The sequence below is a fragment of the Culex pipiens genome, chromosome 1, assembly GCF_016801865.2.
Source record: "Culex pipiens pallens isolate TS chromosome 1, TS_CPP_V2, whole genome shotgun sequence".
Lineage (NCBI taxonomy): Eukaryota > Metazoa > Arthropoda > Insecta > Diptera > Culicidae > Culex > Culex pipiens.
The window spans coordinates 100,144,161-100,159,812 of record NC_068937.1 but is presented as its reverse complement, the minus strand read 5'-3'; the positions used below and the strand labels follow the sequence as shown (position 1 = coordinate 100,159,812).

The window sequence follows — 15,652 nt, the reverse complement described above, 5'->3', positions numbered from 1 at the left end:
TTACAGCGACTGTCAAACTGACTTTATGCTTGGGCAAAACAAAAACCAGCCAAAAGAAATAATTATGTCATTCTCTGCACCCTTCACCAACCACACCGTTGTTGCTGGTTAATTGAAGTTTCCTCTTCAGGCAGCTCTGCAAGCCAACAGGTACCGGCAATCGAACAGGTTACAAACAGTGAATGAACGCCTTCAATGAATGATACTGTTGCCTGTACCACACCCATACAGTTGCACCCGCACTGTTTTATGAATCATCTAATCGGGCAGTCGAGCAGTTTCGTCCGAGTGGCTAAGCTGGTATTAGTGATGGGTTAGGCCCACCTTACTTCATTCAGACAGTGACTTAAGACGGCGAGGTACCTAATTAACAAATAAACATTCGTCTGCCATATTCATTTCGGGCGTAGTCTGCTGAACTCGACGGTTCAGGAATTCCGGAGCGGTTAATTTAGTGGAAAATGTTCTGATTCTAGTTGCGAATCCGCATTGTTTCTTCGATTGTTAGTGCCTTAGTGGTCGAGTGATTGAAAAATGGCGATTTTGTGGCGCTGCGGCGCCCTTTTGGCCCTGATCGCCGTGGTGGGTGTGTTGGCCCAGTACGAGTGGCAGCCACGGGACGCGTTCGACGAGGTTAAGGCCAAGTTTGACCGTGCCACCGCGGACAACTGTCCGATTCTGCACAAGTCGGACCTGTTCCTTTCGGACGACACCGTGTCCCACCTGCCGGACATCAAGGAGTTTGACCAGAATCCGATCTTCCCGAATCGGTCGGCGCTGCTGCTGCTCCACAATATGGCGCTCAGTCGGGGCTTCTACTGGAGCTACATTCTTCAGAGTCGATTCATCCGACCCGCCATCAACGACACGTACGACCCGGGTATGATGTACTACTTCCTCTCGACCGTGGCGGACGTCTCCGCCAATCCGTCCATCAACGCCTCCGCCATCTACTTCTCGCCGAACACCTCGTTCTCGTCGTCCTACCGAGGCTTCTTCAACAAGACCTTCCCCCGATTCGCCCCACGAACCTTCCGCCAGGACGACTTCAACGACCCGATCCATCTGCACAAGATCTCCACCATGAACACGTTTGACGTGCGCGATCTCGGGGCGTTCCCACCGGATTCGGTCTCGCGGGACTACACCCAGGATCAGTACAAGATCAACGATTGGTACAACGCGTGGCTTCCGGATGACGTGGATCGGCGTCACGACACCAAGACGACGTACCAGGTGGAGATTCGGTATGCGAACAACACGAACGAGACGTTCACCTTCCACGGACCGCCGGGGGCGGATGAAGATCCGGGTCCGGTTAAGTTCACCAAGCCGTACTTTGACTGTCGGCGGTCGAACAAGTGGCTGGTGTCGGCGGTGGTGCCGATTGCGGATATCTACCCGAGGCACACGCAGTTCCGGCATATCGAGTATCCCAAGTGAGTAGATTGGTATTTAGATTGGTTGGTAGTTTTTTAGAGCACAAATAAAATGCAAAGAATCATCTTAACGGTTAACATAAGGCGGTAGGCCTGGCCTCACTTACTAATATTCAAATAAACAATAAATTAATAAGGAAATCAAATCAAATTTATACCAAATATTGCGTAAAGTCCACTAACCTCACGGATACAAATTCTGTTAGCAGTTTCGTAAAATTTGTGTTGCCGAATTTTAAACATTGAGTTCCAATTCTCTGCAAACGTTTTCAAAATCAATAAACTTTTTTCTTATTTTTAAGAAAAATTTCATGGATTCCGATTTACCATTTTCAAAACAAACATTCAAAACACCACAAATTGAAAAAAAAACTTCAGATTTGTGGAGCCATTAAGCGATAGAAAAAAAAAATCATCAGTTAAAACAAAGAAAACGATTCTCTTTGCTCTTTTTCGCGAGATATTTGTTATGAATAAAATTTCAATCTTACTACTTCATTTAAAAATTCAATGTCAGATGATGCTTTTAGTGTGCTGTCAATTTTTGTGGATGACCATTGTTTATAAACAATTACAGTGAGTCAAATATTTGTCCGTACCCCCGTACGGAAACTTTTTGTGATCTAAAAGTAAATAAAATGCGACTAAAGTACCAAGTTTTTTTCATCAATCGACGCGGCAGAATGTCCTCTTCAAGATCCTGTCATTGAATTTGTAAAAAACTTATTCTAAAAATATACAAAAATAGTTTACGGAAAAATGTTAAAAAAGGTCAAATAACTGTCCGTATCCCTAATAAAAGTACAAAATCTGATCGATTTAAGTGAATTATTTTATGAAATGTTGTTTTTGCGTCAAATACAAGTACCTCTAACCAGTTTGTGACAACTTTGAACTTCTGATAACTTTGTTTAGTAAGTTTATATTAAAAATTGGTTAAACTTTTGTTTTTTTAAGTTAAACTTATCAAAACAATAGTTTATCAACAACTATTTTTATAAAATTGCTTGTAAGAGTCTCTTTTGAACAAGTTTCAACAATATTTGTTCAAAAAATACATTGATTTCATCTTTTTTATTGCCATTTTTCGACCAAAAATACTGTTTCGGAACAAATACGTAAAACAATCCGGATTGTCCCGAAACCGGTTTAACCCACAGAGGGAAATTTTATGTTGGTCAGATAAAGGACAAAAAAAACCCACCTCTTGCAATTTGAAGCATCCAAATTCGTCCACTACAGCCCGATTACGAGTCCCTAGTCCAGCGCGAGCACAAATCGGACGTGACGCAAAGCTGCTCTGATGAATTGTGGGTAATTTTTCGAAAGGACGTAATCTTGCTTGAAAAGTCTTGTATCCGATTATAATATTTACCAAACCAAAAATCATGCCGCCATTACTATCAAAAAAGGGAAATATTACGATCGGATTGCTAGACGAATTCCCAACTATTGTTACTACCACTCATGGTACGTTCGTTTGAAGAGCCGGTGCGGCACTGAGTGCCGCACTCGTCGGTGCCAGTTTTGGTTCAATCGAACGTCATTTATGAGTGTGCGTGGAATTCGCATGAAACTGAAAAAAGTCGACTCTAGTGCCGCAGAGGTTCAGTTCCAAGATGGCGGCGAAACTCGAGCGGAACTAGCGCGAGTTTCTTCAAAGAAACATTTTGACAGCTCTGAGTGCGGCACTCAGTTCCTTTTGCCTCACCTTCTCCTAATCATCTAGCATATAATGAAGAAAATCTCTCACCAAGAAACAGGAAATTTCAAACAATCAAACAACTCAAATCTTCAAAAGACACAGCGAGATGGTGTCCAGATGGTGACGCATGACTATCAAAATGTCAATACAACAGCTAAATTTCAAATCACTAATTTGTTTACTAACAAGCTTATCCGTTGTTGTGCCTACCGAGCAGTAATGCCAAGAGACGAACTCTAAACATATTCTTTTCTTCTTGTTCCCTTCTTCCGACAGATACACCGCCGTCGCCGTCATCGAGATGGACTTTGAGCGCATTGACATCAACCAGTGTCCGAAAGCGGAGGGTAACAAGGGCAAGAACAAGTTTGCCGATACGGCCCGGTGTAAGAAGGAAACGACGGAGTGTGAACCGCTGGACGGGTGGGGCTTCCGGAGGGGTGGCTACCAGTGTCGGTGTAATCCGGGCTACAGATTGCCAGCCGTAGTGAGGCGGCCCTACTTGGGGGAGATATTGGAGCGAGCTTCCGGCGAGCAGTATTACAATGGGTTTGACTGTACGCCGATTGGGTGGCTGCAGAAGACTCCGATCGAGTGGTACCGGCTGCCGGCTTACACGCGGGAGAAGTACTTGGCGCATTACTACGAGCACAAGAATTACAGCAAGGGTGCGATCTCGATCCACTCGGAGAAGATCAACGTGAACGAGGTACTGAACTTTATCTTGGGCGTGAACGAGAAGACGTGCAAGAACTTCCACAAGCAGGATCTGATTTTGAATGGTGACATTAGCTTTGGAGCGCAGGAGCAGTTTGCGAACGAGGCCAAGATGGCGATCCGGTTGGCGAACTTCATCAGTGCTTTCCTGCAGATATCCGACCCGCTGGAAGTTTACTCCGGCAAACGAGTCGCGGACAAACCCCTCACCGAGGATCAGATGATGGGCGAAACGTTGGCGCTGGTCATGGGCAACTCGCGAATTTGGAGCGCCGCCACGTACTGGGACCGCAGCAAGTTCCCCAACCGCACTCTGTTCGCCCCGTACGCGTACAAAACCCAGAAGAACAGCCGTAAGTTCAAGATGGAGGACGTCGCGCGGAACAACAAGACCGGCGAAGACTACACCGAGCTGCCCTACTTCAAGCTGATGCGGCAGCGTTGGGCGGCGAACTTTGACTCGTTGGAGAAGTACTACATGAAGATGAGGTTGAGACATAACGAAACTGGGGAGCATTCGCAAAAGTACGAACACTATCCGAACTTTTACCACGCGGCCACGATGCCGCACGGACACTGGACGGTGCCGCAGTTCGACTGCAAGGGATACGTCAAGAAGTGGTTGATTACGTACGCGGTGCCGTTCTTCGGGTGGGACAGCTTGAAGGTGAAGCTGGAATTCAAGTATGTAGCGTTCAACTGGATACCGTTAAAAACATTCAACAATCCAATTATAATGCACTTTTTCTCACCTTATTCATTTTTTGTTCTATTTCTTCTCCCCCTCAATCCGAATCCGAAAACCACAGGGGCATCGTTGCAGTCTCGATGAACATGCTCCAGCTGGATATCAACCAGTGTCCGGATGATTATTACGTGCCGAATGCATTCAAGAATACCCACAAATGCGACGAGAAGACCTCATACGTAAGTACACAGCACAAAAAATGACTACAAAACATCTTCCAGACTGGGGAGTTCCTCGTATCCCTTCTTAAAACCTGAAATTCCCAATAACCATCCTTCGCGCGCGAGAGGATCCTTTGTTCTGTGGCATCAAAACAACACATTTACATAACCGACCCAAGTCTCGATGTGTGTGTGTGCGTTGGGACATTCTTTTGTTCTTCGGTTTAACCCCTTTTTTGCTGCTACGACGAAGCTCCGAGACCTAAGCGTTTTTGTCGTCTGGCGCTTTGTTATGACGAGAACTTCCGAAAAGAGTGAAGGAACGCGGCGACTGCAAGCGCTGGATGCATTTCTTGGTGGAGATTTTGTGTTGTGCGGTGCCATGAAACAAACAGAAGTCGCTGCGAAAGTGTGTTGAGATTTATTTGTTATTTGCATTAATAATAAGCTGGAATGGGGTTAGAGATGATAGGTTTAAGTGCATGATAAACCGTTGAAGAATTGTAAATGCTAAAGCGATGAGTAATTTATAGTTTAAAACTTTTAATTAAAGCGTATATTTTTTTTAAATTTTGATTCTCTATGAAAACTGAAAACCCGTTTTTTTAATGTACCGGAAAAGTCTATAAAAAGGCTTAGATATAATACGCATGGTTACTTAAGATAATTCTATAGCATGTATACCCGAAATCTAAAAAAAGACCCCTAGAAATTCATTAATTTTTTTTTTGATTGGAGCGTATTCAAAGAGCCTTAATCTATCATACCTTGACGAAACTGAAGCGTTCACTGACATCAATTTTAAAAATGTTGAGTTTTTTTATTTAAGGAATTCTGAAAAAATAATTCTAATAATCAAACAAAAATAATATAAAAATAATATAATGTATAATAAATACAAATAAATGCTATTAGATTATTGGGGTGAATCTGAACAACATTTACAAGCCATACTTTGATTTGAAGCTTAGAATTGCTCTAAAACTGTTGTCTATGTTCAGGCTGTAGTCCCAATTCACCCCAGATGACGGTACATCTGTTTCTACTTTTGAATATAAGTCCAAAAGAATATTTTTTTGTTGTTTCCGGAAATCCGAAAATATTAAAATTGCCGTGACTTGTGGTTTCCAGGTATTTCAAAATTCCAGGGAATTCTTCTCCGTGTTGTTCCATTATGGAAGCGTTACCTGGTTTCCTGGCCCGCGACGGCTTTTCAAAATAGTTCTATGATCGGCCGTTAGGGCTGTTCATGAAATCTATATATATAAAAAATTTCGACGGGTTTGTTCGAACGCGAATCAATTAAACACGGAACGTCGGATCGAGGTGCTTTTTGTTGCGTTGGGTTCGTATAAGTCCAAGGAAGGTTCTTACGCCAAAAAGTTACAACTTCGGTCACTCTGGAACCGATTCCGGAAAATCTGCAGATTGTATGGGAAAAGTTACATAAAATCAAATTTTGATCACAGGAGGCTAAATAAGCAAAAAAGTTAAAAACGTCAACAAACGAAAAAAGGCAGAACGAAGTTTGTGGGGTAAGGCTTGTTTTAAATAAATAATTGACTGTCTGAATTAAAAAAAAAATAAGCCTTAAATCAAATTTTAACATATTATATCAACATTCTTCATGTTTGAATTCAATTCTTATAATTTCTATATTGATATTTTTAAACAAAAAAATGGTGCAAGAAAACAAAAGTATCCATTTCGTAAAATTATGAAATTAATTGAAAAAACTTGGATTGTTGTCTAAAAATGCACAGAATGACACTAAATTTAAATTTCTTTCAGTTTAACTGTGTTTACACCACATTGAAGTTTTTTTTTCTATTTTCTATTTTTTTAAATAAATAAGGCCGTTGCAAATATTTTTCAAAGTTTATGTCGCCCCCCCTTCAAAATTGGTCTGAAAAATCAGGGGGCAAAAAAAATATTTTTCCAAAAAACTTCAAAATTTCCATGAAAATATTTGTCAAATCATCTAAAAACAATCTAAAATGCACTTTTCTGCATTGATAATCATATTTAGCATGTTTGGGCTTGTTTAAAAATGTTTTGAATTTTTATGAAATTCCAATGCACAGCACCGCAAAAAAAATATTTTTCACAAAAAATAAAATTTTCGTCAATACTTTGATATTTTGGAAACTAATGATGGCAAAACAACTGGACAGGTGTATAATGCATTTTTAAACACATTTTTCATTCAAATGTTGAAACCATGGCTCGTAATTTCAATTTTTATACTTTTTTATTTTTTTGCCCCCCCCCCTCGACTTTAGTCAGAGTCGAGTGACATAAACTTCAAAAAATATTTGCAACGGCCTAAGTAAGCAAAACCTAATGTATTTTTCCAGAACAACTCTTCAGTGATAATGTTTTTTTTTAATCTTAAAATGCAAATTATTCATACTGATCGCTGCAAATATTTTAAAAATATTTAAAAATGTCTCAAAATGAGTCAAGAAATTAGGCAGCAAAACAATATATTTTTCATAAACTTTGAATTTCGAAGAATAACGAATTGGAAATGTATAATATATATTTTTTACTCTTTTTAAATTTTGTGGGTGTTTAAAATCATTTTAAATTATGTTTTTTTTAAACGCTTCAATAAAAGTGCACAACAACGCAAACAGTTTTTTTTTGTAAAGGATATTCGAATCCAAATTTCGTTTGAATAAATTTTATCATGTCTCATTGTTTTTTTTTTAATATTGTAGTGTTGAGGAGATTTAACTTAAAAAACGATCATTGAAATTTGAATGTTTTTTTAAATAAAAAAATATATTAAGGTATTTAATTGCAATCGTCTAAAACAATAATTAAACAATTTTAAACAAACAAAAATTAATATTAGTCAAAGAATCACATTTTTGAATGTTATCTTTGTTTTTCATTCTTAAAATCAAGATATATGCATCTTATTCCCAACACTAGTTCTTTTTTTCATCTACTGTAAAAGAACCCAATCATAAAAAAATATGAGTTTTCTTTTTCAACTTTTATCAAATATAAGTTTCGGCCCGCCACTGCTTCAGAATCGATTTTTTTTTATTGTCACCCTATTATTGCATTGATTATCCTCATATTTCTTGATTCTTTCTCTTTGAATGGCTGCATCCCAGCTATTAGAGGTCCAAACTTCAAAGTTTTGAAAGCAACATTTCTGAACATTTCTTTAAAACAAATCAGGCCAACCATGGGCACGCATAAAAAAATGTTAAATTTTCGCAAAAAAAAAAACAAATTTTGCAGAATTCTATCGAAAACGGCTCCTTGAACTCGATCTTGTTTTTTTCAATGTTTTGAAAAAAAAATGGAAGGGGTTATTCGATCACGATCCACTATTTTTTATTCAAATATATCGCACCTGAAATGCTAATTAATGTATAGGGACAATCCATAAACCACGTGGACACTTTGTTGGAAATCTCAACCCCCCCCCCCCCATCGTGGACAATTGTCCATACATAAAAAAATGTATGGATCGTGGACAGTCGCCAACCCTCTCCCCCCTAGAGTGTCCACGTGGCTGTGAAAAATAAAGAAAAAAAAAATGTTTGGATTATCTGCAAGAAAAACTTTCAAGAGATCATGATTTTTTTGAATAAACTTATCAACTACAAACCGTCAAGTTTTTTTAGTTATATTAATCATCAAAGTATTGTTGCATTCAATTGTTTACAAAAGGATTCAATTAGAAACACTTGATCCCTGCATTTTTGTAAATAACATTTTTAAGTTTTTTTAAACGTGCTCATATTTGTTCTCAATATGAATATTTGAAGTTTTTTTTAATGTTTTTCATATCAAAATTGTTTTATATTGAACACACACATACAGGATTTATGTGAAATTGTTAGTACTTACAGAAAATAATTAATTTTGACGAATAAGGCCGTTGCAAATACTTTTCAAAATTTATGTCCCCCTCCCCCTTCAAAATCGGTTCGAAAAATCAGGAGGCAAAATATTTTTTTTCGTAAACTGGAATATTTCTATGGAAATAGAAGTCTAATCAACTCAAAACAGTCTAAAATGTCTTTTTGTATTGATAATCATATTTAGCTTGATTGGGCTTGTTTCAAAACATTTTGAAAGTTAATGCAAAACTGTCGGTTAAAAATATTTTTTTTTTGAAGCGTTTGTCATCCAAAAATCAAAAAAATCAGATAGCTACATATTTGCGGTAAGATCAAGTCTCCCCACCCTCCCCTCTTGTTCTCACGGTAATTTCGCCCTCATACCCTAGGCTTTAGATTCCAAAATATCCATTTAGTTTTCTTCCAGTTAGTTTTCCTTCAGTTAGTTTTCCTTCAGTTAGTATAACTCGCCTTCACACAAAGCCGTCGTTTCTGGATTGCACCGGAAGCAAAGCAAGAACGCCCCAGCAGCTGGACACCGAGTTGCGGCTGAGGACACAAGCAAAGGCCAGCAGAGCCAACCAAGACCCCTACACAATCCCCCTTCCCATCCCACGCCTTGTCTTTAACATCAATCCCTTCCCTACTAACCCCGAGTAGGCCGCGGGTAATCGGCTCCCCTCCCACTAACATTTACACACAAGATCCTCTGTAATTATTAAGTCAAATGTAATTACAAAAGCCGACTCGGTCCTAACCAGGTCCCAGTACCGAAAAGGACCTAATAAAAATAATTTTATGAAAAAAAAAAAAAAAAAAACCCTAGGCTTGAAACAGTTAAGTAAATAATCTTAAAATGATCATCGCAAATAAAAAATGTTGAATTGATACTGAATGATTTCGAAGTGGAGAAAATTATTAGTAATGATCAGCACATTCAAATTTAAAATTAATTTGTGCTTTTTCTTCGTCCGACTGATTAAGAATTACATGATTTTAATAGTAACAGCAATGTTTTACATAAATTAAAATTTTATGTTTTTAGGTATTGTATCAAAAAATATATAAACCATCTCAATACCATTGAGATTTCACAACAATTTGCAACCCTGCCAGACTGCATCCTTCCCTTTATTGCATACTCTATTCTCAACGGCAGCACGAGAGAGACCTTTGTTATGCACTTCATTATCCCTCAACCAAATCGCTTCAACCTCCGTGCTCACACGGAGGTGTCCGTGCTTCCCGGGTCTACGAGCGGGAACTCCACGTCAACACATCACAGCGCAGGATGTCGTCTACCTTGGACGCAGATTTTTTTTTCTCCCCCTAACAATTTTCGAAAAAATATCCAGACTTGAGGGGAGATGCAACACGGCACGCCAAAACAAACCTTTCCCGGACGTTGACCTTACCCAACATAAACCCTTTTTTTTTGTTCGTTCTTCAATTATTTCGAGACTGATTTTCCTGTTTTTCCAATGTCTTTCAGTGCGTTCCGATCCAGGGCCGCGAGTTCGAGCTCGGTGGCTACAAGTGCGAGTGTCTGCAGGGCTACGAGTACCCGTACGAGGATCCGATCACGTACTTTGACGGCCAGCTGGTGGAGGCCGAATTCCTGAACATTGTCAACGACGACCGCAGCCGGTACGATACGTTCAAGTGTCGGCTGGCTGGGGCCGCCTCGGCCCGGCTCGAGGTGACCATCTTGGGTGGGTTGATGGTGCTGTCCTGGCTGTTGTTCCGCCGGTGGAGTCGGTAGGGAGGTTTGGAAAGGAGTGGCCATCCGAAAAGAACTGCAATGAAAGTCGTACTGTTTTCAACGGGAGCTGAGGGAGAAGGTTGAGACATGAAACAGAAGTGCATTGCCTTATGGCGTCGGGAACGACGCTCGGTAGAGTTAGGAATAAGCTGGAAATTGCAAATCAGACGCTGTTTGACATCACAAGACAGCTGTCAAACCTATTACAGCTCTCAATCGACACCTTTTCTTTTATACCGACTATTTTCAATTCTTATGAAAAACTGAAAAGATATTGACTTGACTCAATCTAGAGGTGGAATTTGGGTGTCAATTTGAGATAACTTATCTCATACATATATTTTGACAGAGTGACAGAAATTGACAGATTGACAGAAGAGTACTTACCAACATAGCAGAAACTACCGTAGCTACACCTTGATGGTCAAATTTATAAAAAAAATAGCCGTTTTCTACATTTTGACACAATTTAACTTGACACTTAATTTCAGCAAACACAATCATGTTTTATTGTCTATGACAATAAAGTCCATTCTAGAAGTGACCGGTGGATTAAATAAAATTAAAGATACCAAAATGATAATCAAGGTTCCCATTTATGAATCTTTCCATTTAACTTTGACAAATTTACAGTATGACCAGGCTGGCCAATCAGAGACAATTTTAAAATTTCCCCTTTTTTCAACTTTTTCTGTATATTCAGAACATCAAATATATTTTACTTGAATTTGTTAAGTTTTTGTCTAGAATTTTCCTTATCAGACAATTTAAAGTAAGACCAATACATTTCTTCAATTGAAGTTTGTTCTAACTTTTCATATATAAAAAAACCTTATGCAAACGAATTTAACTATTCACAATACTTTCCACATTTTATCGATTCAATTTTCGCTTCAACTCCTAAATTATTGTCTGTGAAAAGATGGACAAAAAAGTTAGGTAATTTATAAAATGATAAAATAAAATAATGAAACAGTTTTGGAAGTAGAACATCTTCTTCGTTTAAAGAGTACTCAGTAGGAATCAAATGGGATACTTTTAAGCTTTTGAAAAAGATCGAAAAATCGTAATATTTTAGAGAAAATTAATAAGTTTATGAATTTGCTTAAAAAATAAGAAACTCAGGCTTGAAATGGGGTTTGAAGCAATAGCTTTTAAACTTGTGTAAGACTTGACTTTCAAAAAAAGGCAGAATCATTTTTTTTTGAAAACAGGTACTAAATCATTTAAAAATTAAGCAAAATACGATGAGTATATTTTAAAGGTAACTGACTTAACCAAACCATATCAGGCTCAATTTTCAATGCTTTCACTAAGAATATATTTTTTTAGATGATGTAGTAAATTTCAAAGTATTCTTGCTCAGGAATTTCACGATATTTAAAAAAAAACTCAAATTTTCATAATCTGCAATAGGAGCATCAAACAAAGTGATTTTTTTTTGTAAAATATTCATTTTTAACAAAATACCGTACGCAAACGAAGTGACATTTTGAATGCATTTCACTTTAACAGAGTTTTGTTTGTTAAATTCTCTAATTTTCACAAAATACCATATTTTATCTAAAATATTATAATTTCCATGATTTGCAAAATGGATTGATATCCATATATAGCGATATTTTGTTTGCATTTTAATCTTTTATGAGTATTTTTTATGTAAAATACTTAAATTTTCTAAAAATAATGTGTGTTTATGTTAATTACTGAAATTTACACAATTTGCAATATGAATATCAAACGAAGCCACATTTTGTATAAATTTTCCCTAAATTATTTTTTTTGTTATTTTTACAAAATATCGTTTTTTTGAAAATACTCAAATTTTTATAATTTGCAATATGGGAATCAAACGAATCAAAATTTTGTATGCATTTACTTTTTACTGAAGCATTAAACAATGCGCAATTTTGTATGATTTCACCTTTTTCGTTTTTTTTTGTAAATTATAAATTTTTCTCGAAATACCGTAAGCAAACGAAGAGAAAATTTGATTTTTTTTCACAATATAATGATTTTTTCTAAAATATTCTTATATTAATAACTTGCGATATGGATATCAAACGAAGCGATATTTTGTATGCATTTTAACCTGATTTGAGTATTTTTTTATGTGAAATACTACAAATTTTTAAAAATATTTAATACTGTAATTTTCATAATTCACTGAGTGGGTATCAAACTATGCAAAATTTTGAAATTTCCCTTAAATTTTTTTTCTGTAAAATACTATTTTTTTAAACAAAATGTCTTTTTATTTAATTTTTCAAATTTTCGTAACTTGCAATATGGGTTTCAAATGAAGCAGAATTTTGTATTTATTTATTTTAAAAATCAAACAAAATACGATGGATATGTTTTCAAGGTAATTGACTTAATCCAACCAAAACCAAAATTTTCATAATCTGCAATATTAGCATTAATCGAAGCGCAATTTTTATGCTTTTAACTTTTTTTTTTTAATTTTAATTTTTCTCGAAATATCGAAAATTTTGAGAAATTTTAAATTTTTTTTCACAAAATGTCGATTTTTTCTAAAATGTTAAAATTTTTATAATTTGCAACATGGGTATCAAACGAAGCGATATTTTTTATGCATTTTAACCTTATAAGAGTTTTTTTTTTTGTTAAATACAATTTTATTTTCGAACACACCATATTTTTGTTAGATACCTAAATTTTCATAATTCGCAAAACGGGTATCAAACAAAGCATATTTTTGTATGAATTAACACTTTATTTGATTAATTGCTGTAAATTACTCAAGTTTTCACAAAATACCAAATTTTAAAATTTAAAAGTATATTAAATTAAAATTTAAGCATTTTTGAAAAAATACGGTTTTTTGCGATTTTTTTTTTAATTTTACAAAATCTGATAAAGTTAAATGAAAATTCCTATAAATTTTTCGAAAATTCGGTATTCGTACAAACATTGGTATTTGTAAAAACATTGATTATTTTACAAAAAAAAAACTCTTCTAAAGTGAAAATACGTACAACATATCCCATCGTCTGATACCCATATTGCAAATTATTAAAATTTAAGTATTTATTTTTTTTTTTAATTTGAGAATTCTTCAAAAAATTATCATTTTTTGAGTATTCATACTTTGATACAAACTTACATACATTCTCAGTAAAAGCTTGTCATTTTCAACATGATTTGTTTCGATTAAGTCAATTCTGGAAAAATATTAAAAATTAGTTATCGTTTGTTAACGTTGATAACTTTGAATTATCAAAATAACGATCGATTATCGTTAACAACCCTACATTATACACTTGATTTAAACATTGTTCGAAACTCTAAAATGAAATTTCTGAAAAAAATCAGTAAAATTCTTAACCTTTCTTAGATTTTTGCTTAAGTTGCCGGCCTTGCCTATTAGATATTTGACTTTGACAGGAACATTGAAATAACTTTATGATTGATGATTGATGTAACTTTAACCGTTTATAAGTCAAAATTGATCTATAATTCCTGCATTGTTTTTTTTTCATTCGATTCGAACGTTAACAATCGGATTTTTTTAAAGTATTGGCTAAATTATACGAAATCAAAAGGAATCGAACATTTGTTGACATTTAAATCGATTGCTTTCTTAAGAACTAACTAGAATTGTTTTTGAAGTCATTTTTTAAATCACTCACAAAGAAACTAGTATGTTACAAAAGTATAACTTGTTAAAAAAATCAATCTCTAAATTTATAAAATCGATAAATTTGATAGGCCATCAACTATAATATTTTATTTTTGACAGATTGACAGGAATTCACTTACCCATTAATATCAAACTGGAATATCTGGAAAATAATAAAGGTTGCAAATCTTAAGTACAACTTGAAGTCCGTAATTGAAGTGAAACATAAATAAAAAACAAATGAAACCCCTTTTATAAGGTGAAACATTCCAACGAAACAGTGTCTGATTTGCAGTAGCCAGCTATAAAAAAGTTCAATTTTAATCAAGAATCTCTAGCAATAGTTATTATAACCGTTTAGATAAGCAGAAACATTAACATTCCGTCCAGGGACTTTAGAAAAGAAATCATGTTAGAAAAGATTCAAATCACGAATAATGTAAAAGATTTAACAACATATCTCTAACACAACTTTAGCAACCTAAGCCGTCCAGCAAGTATTGTGAAAACGTGTAAACTGTAAGCCATTAGAATGTAAGCTGTTTTAGAAATCTCAACTGTTTACTCAAACTCTAAACACATGCTTTTTATTAGAACCATTCGTTGACGCGCAGATGAATTTTTGTACAATTTTTATTTTCTAGAAAAAAAAAAACAAACTCCGTACCAATAAAGCGATTTAGTACTGTTATTATAAGAATCTTCATTTCCCCCGAACAAAAAGTGCCTTTTAATGCCCAGAACTCGACAAACAGAGGTTGCGGTTTCGAGCAACCAACGAAAAAAAAAACAGCCTCACCGAGAGACAATCCGCCGCACCGAATTTAAATTGACCCCCTCGGGCAAATCTGGTTCCGCGGCAAACCAGGTGAGGAGACCGACCAGCTGGGCGAGATCCTTCAGGCATGAAATTTACCCCCTTCAGTTGAGACGCGGCTGCTCGTGTCTTCTTCCTCGACGGCGGCGGTGCAGGTAAAGTTGAAGTTCTTCGAAGGTGAAATATTTACCTAAAACAGATGGACGCATCTTTTGTTGAAAGTTCGCGGAGGCAAGATTGGGAGAGTCGGGCGGGGAAGGGTTTGTGGGATTAGGGAGTTTTAGGATGGTCAAGGGCGGAAATTTGGTTCTCAAGGAAGTTCGATCGCGATTTGTGTCAAAACAAAGTCATGAACATTCTCGAGCGCAACGAGCAGCGAAAGGCGTCACCAATACATGCTTACTTTCTACGCGTCGTCGGTTGACAGAAAGTATTGCGCGTTCGCAAAAATGCTTTGTCTTAGAATCTCCACTAAAATACCCCTTTCTTACAATTTTGCAACCATAATTGAGCAAAACCTTCAAACAAGAAAATTTTCTCAACTATTTAGCACGGAGAATCTGTCGAGAGGGCGGAGCACTCTAACCTGGTCCGCGCACAGTGGCCAAGATTCCCCCTATTTTCCGATGGTGGTAAAGATTCTTCTCGCAAAACTCGTTGCAAAGATTTTTTTTGTTTGTTTTGTGTCTGCTGCAAGCATGCATGAGCTCGTAAAGAAGGCCTCAAATATCAACCTGGCTCGTATTTCTGGAGATACAAGGAGTTTTGCTCTTTTTATTTCTGTGGCGGATGAT

The 15,652-nt window shown here is 36.4% G+C and overlaps 1 protein-coding gene across 1 annotated transcript; it reads left to right on the top strand.

Moving 5' to 3' along the window:
* Positions 1–355: 355 nt before the first annotated feature.
* Positions 356–14,732, top strand: LOC120425157 (uncharacterized). Its single transcript, XM_039589587.2, has 4 exons — positions 356–1,439; positions 3,421–4,545; positions 4,671–4,788; positions 10,129–14,732. Exons 1-4 carry the CDS (start codon positions 535–537, stop codon positions 10,396–10,398), a joined length of 2,418 nt encoding a protein of 805 aa, XP_039445521.1. The 5' UTR covers positions 356–534; the 3' UTR covers positions 10,399–14,732.
* Positions 14,733–15,652: the final 920 nt, after the last annotated feature.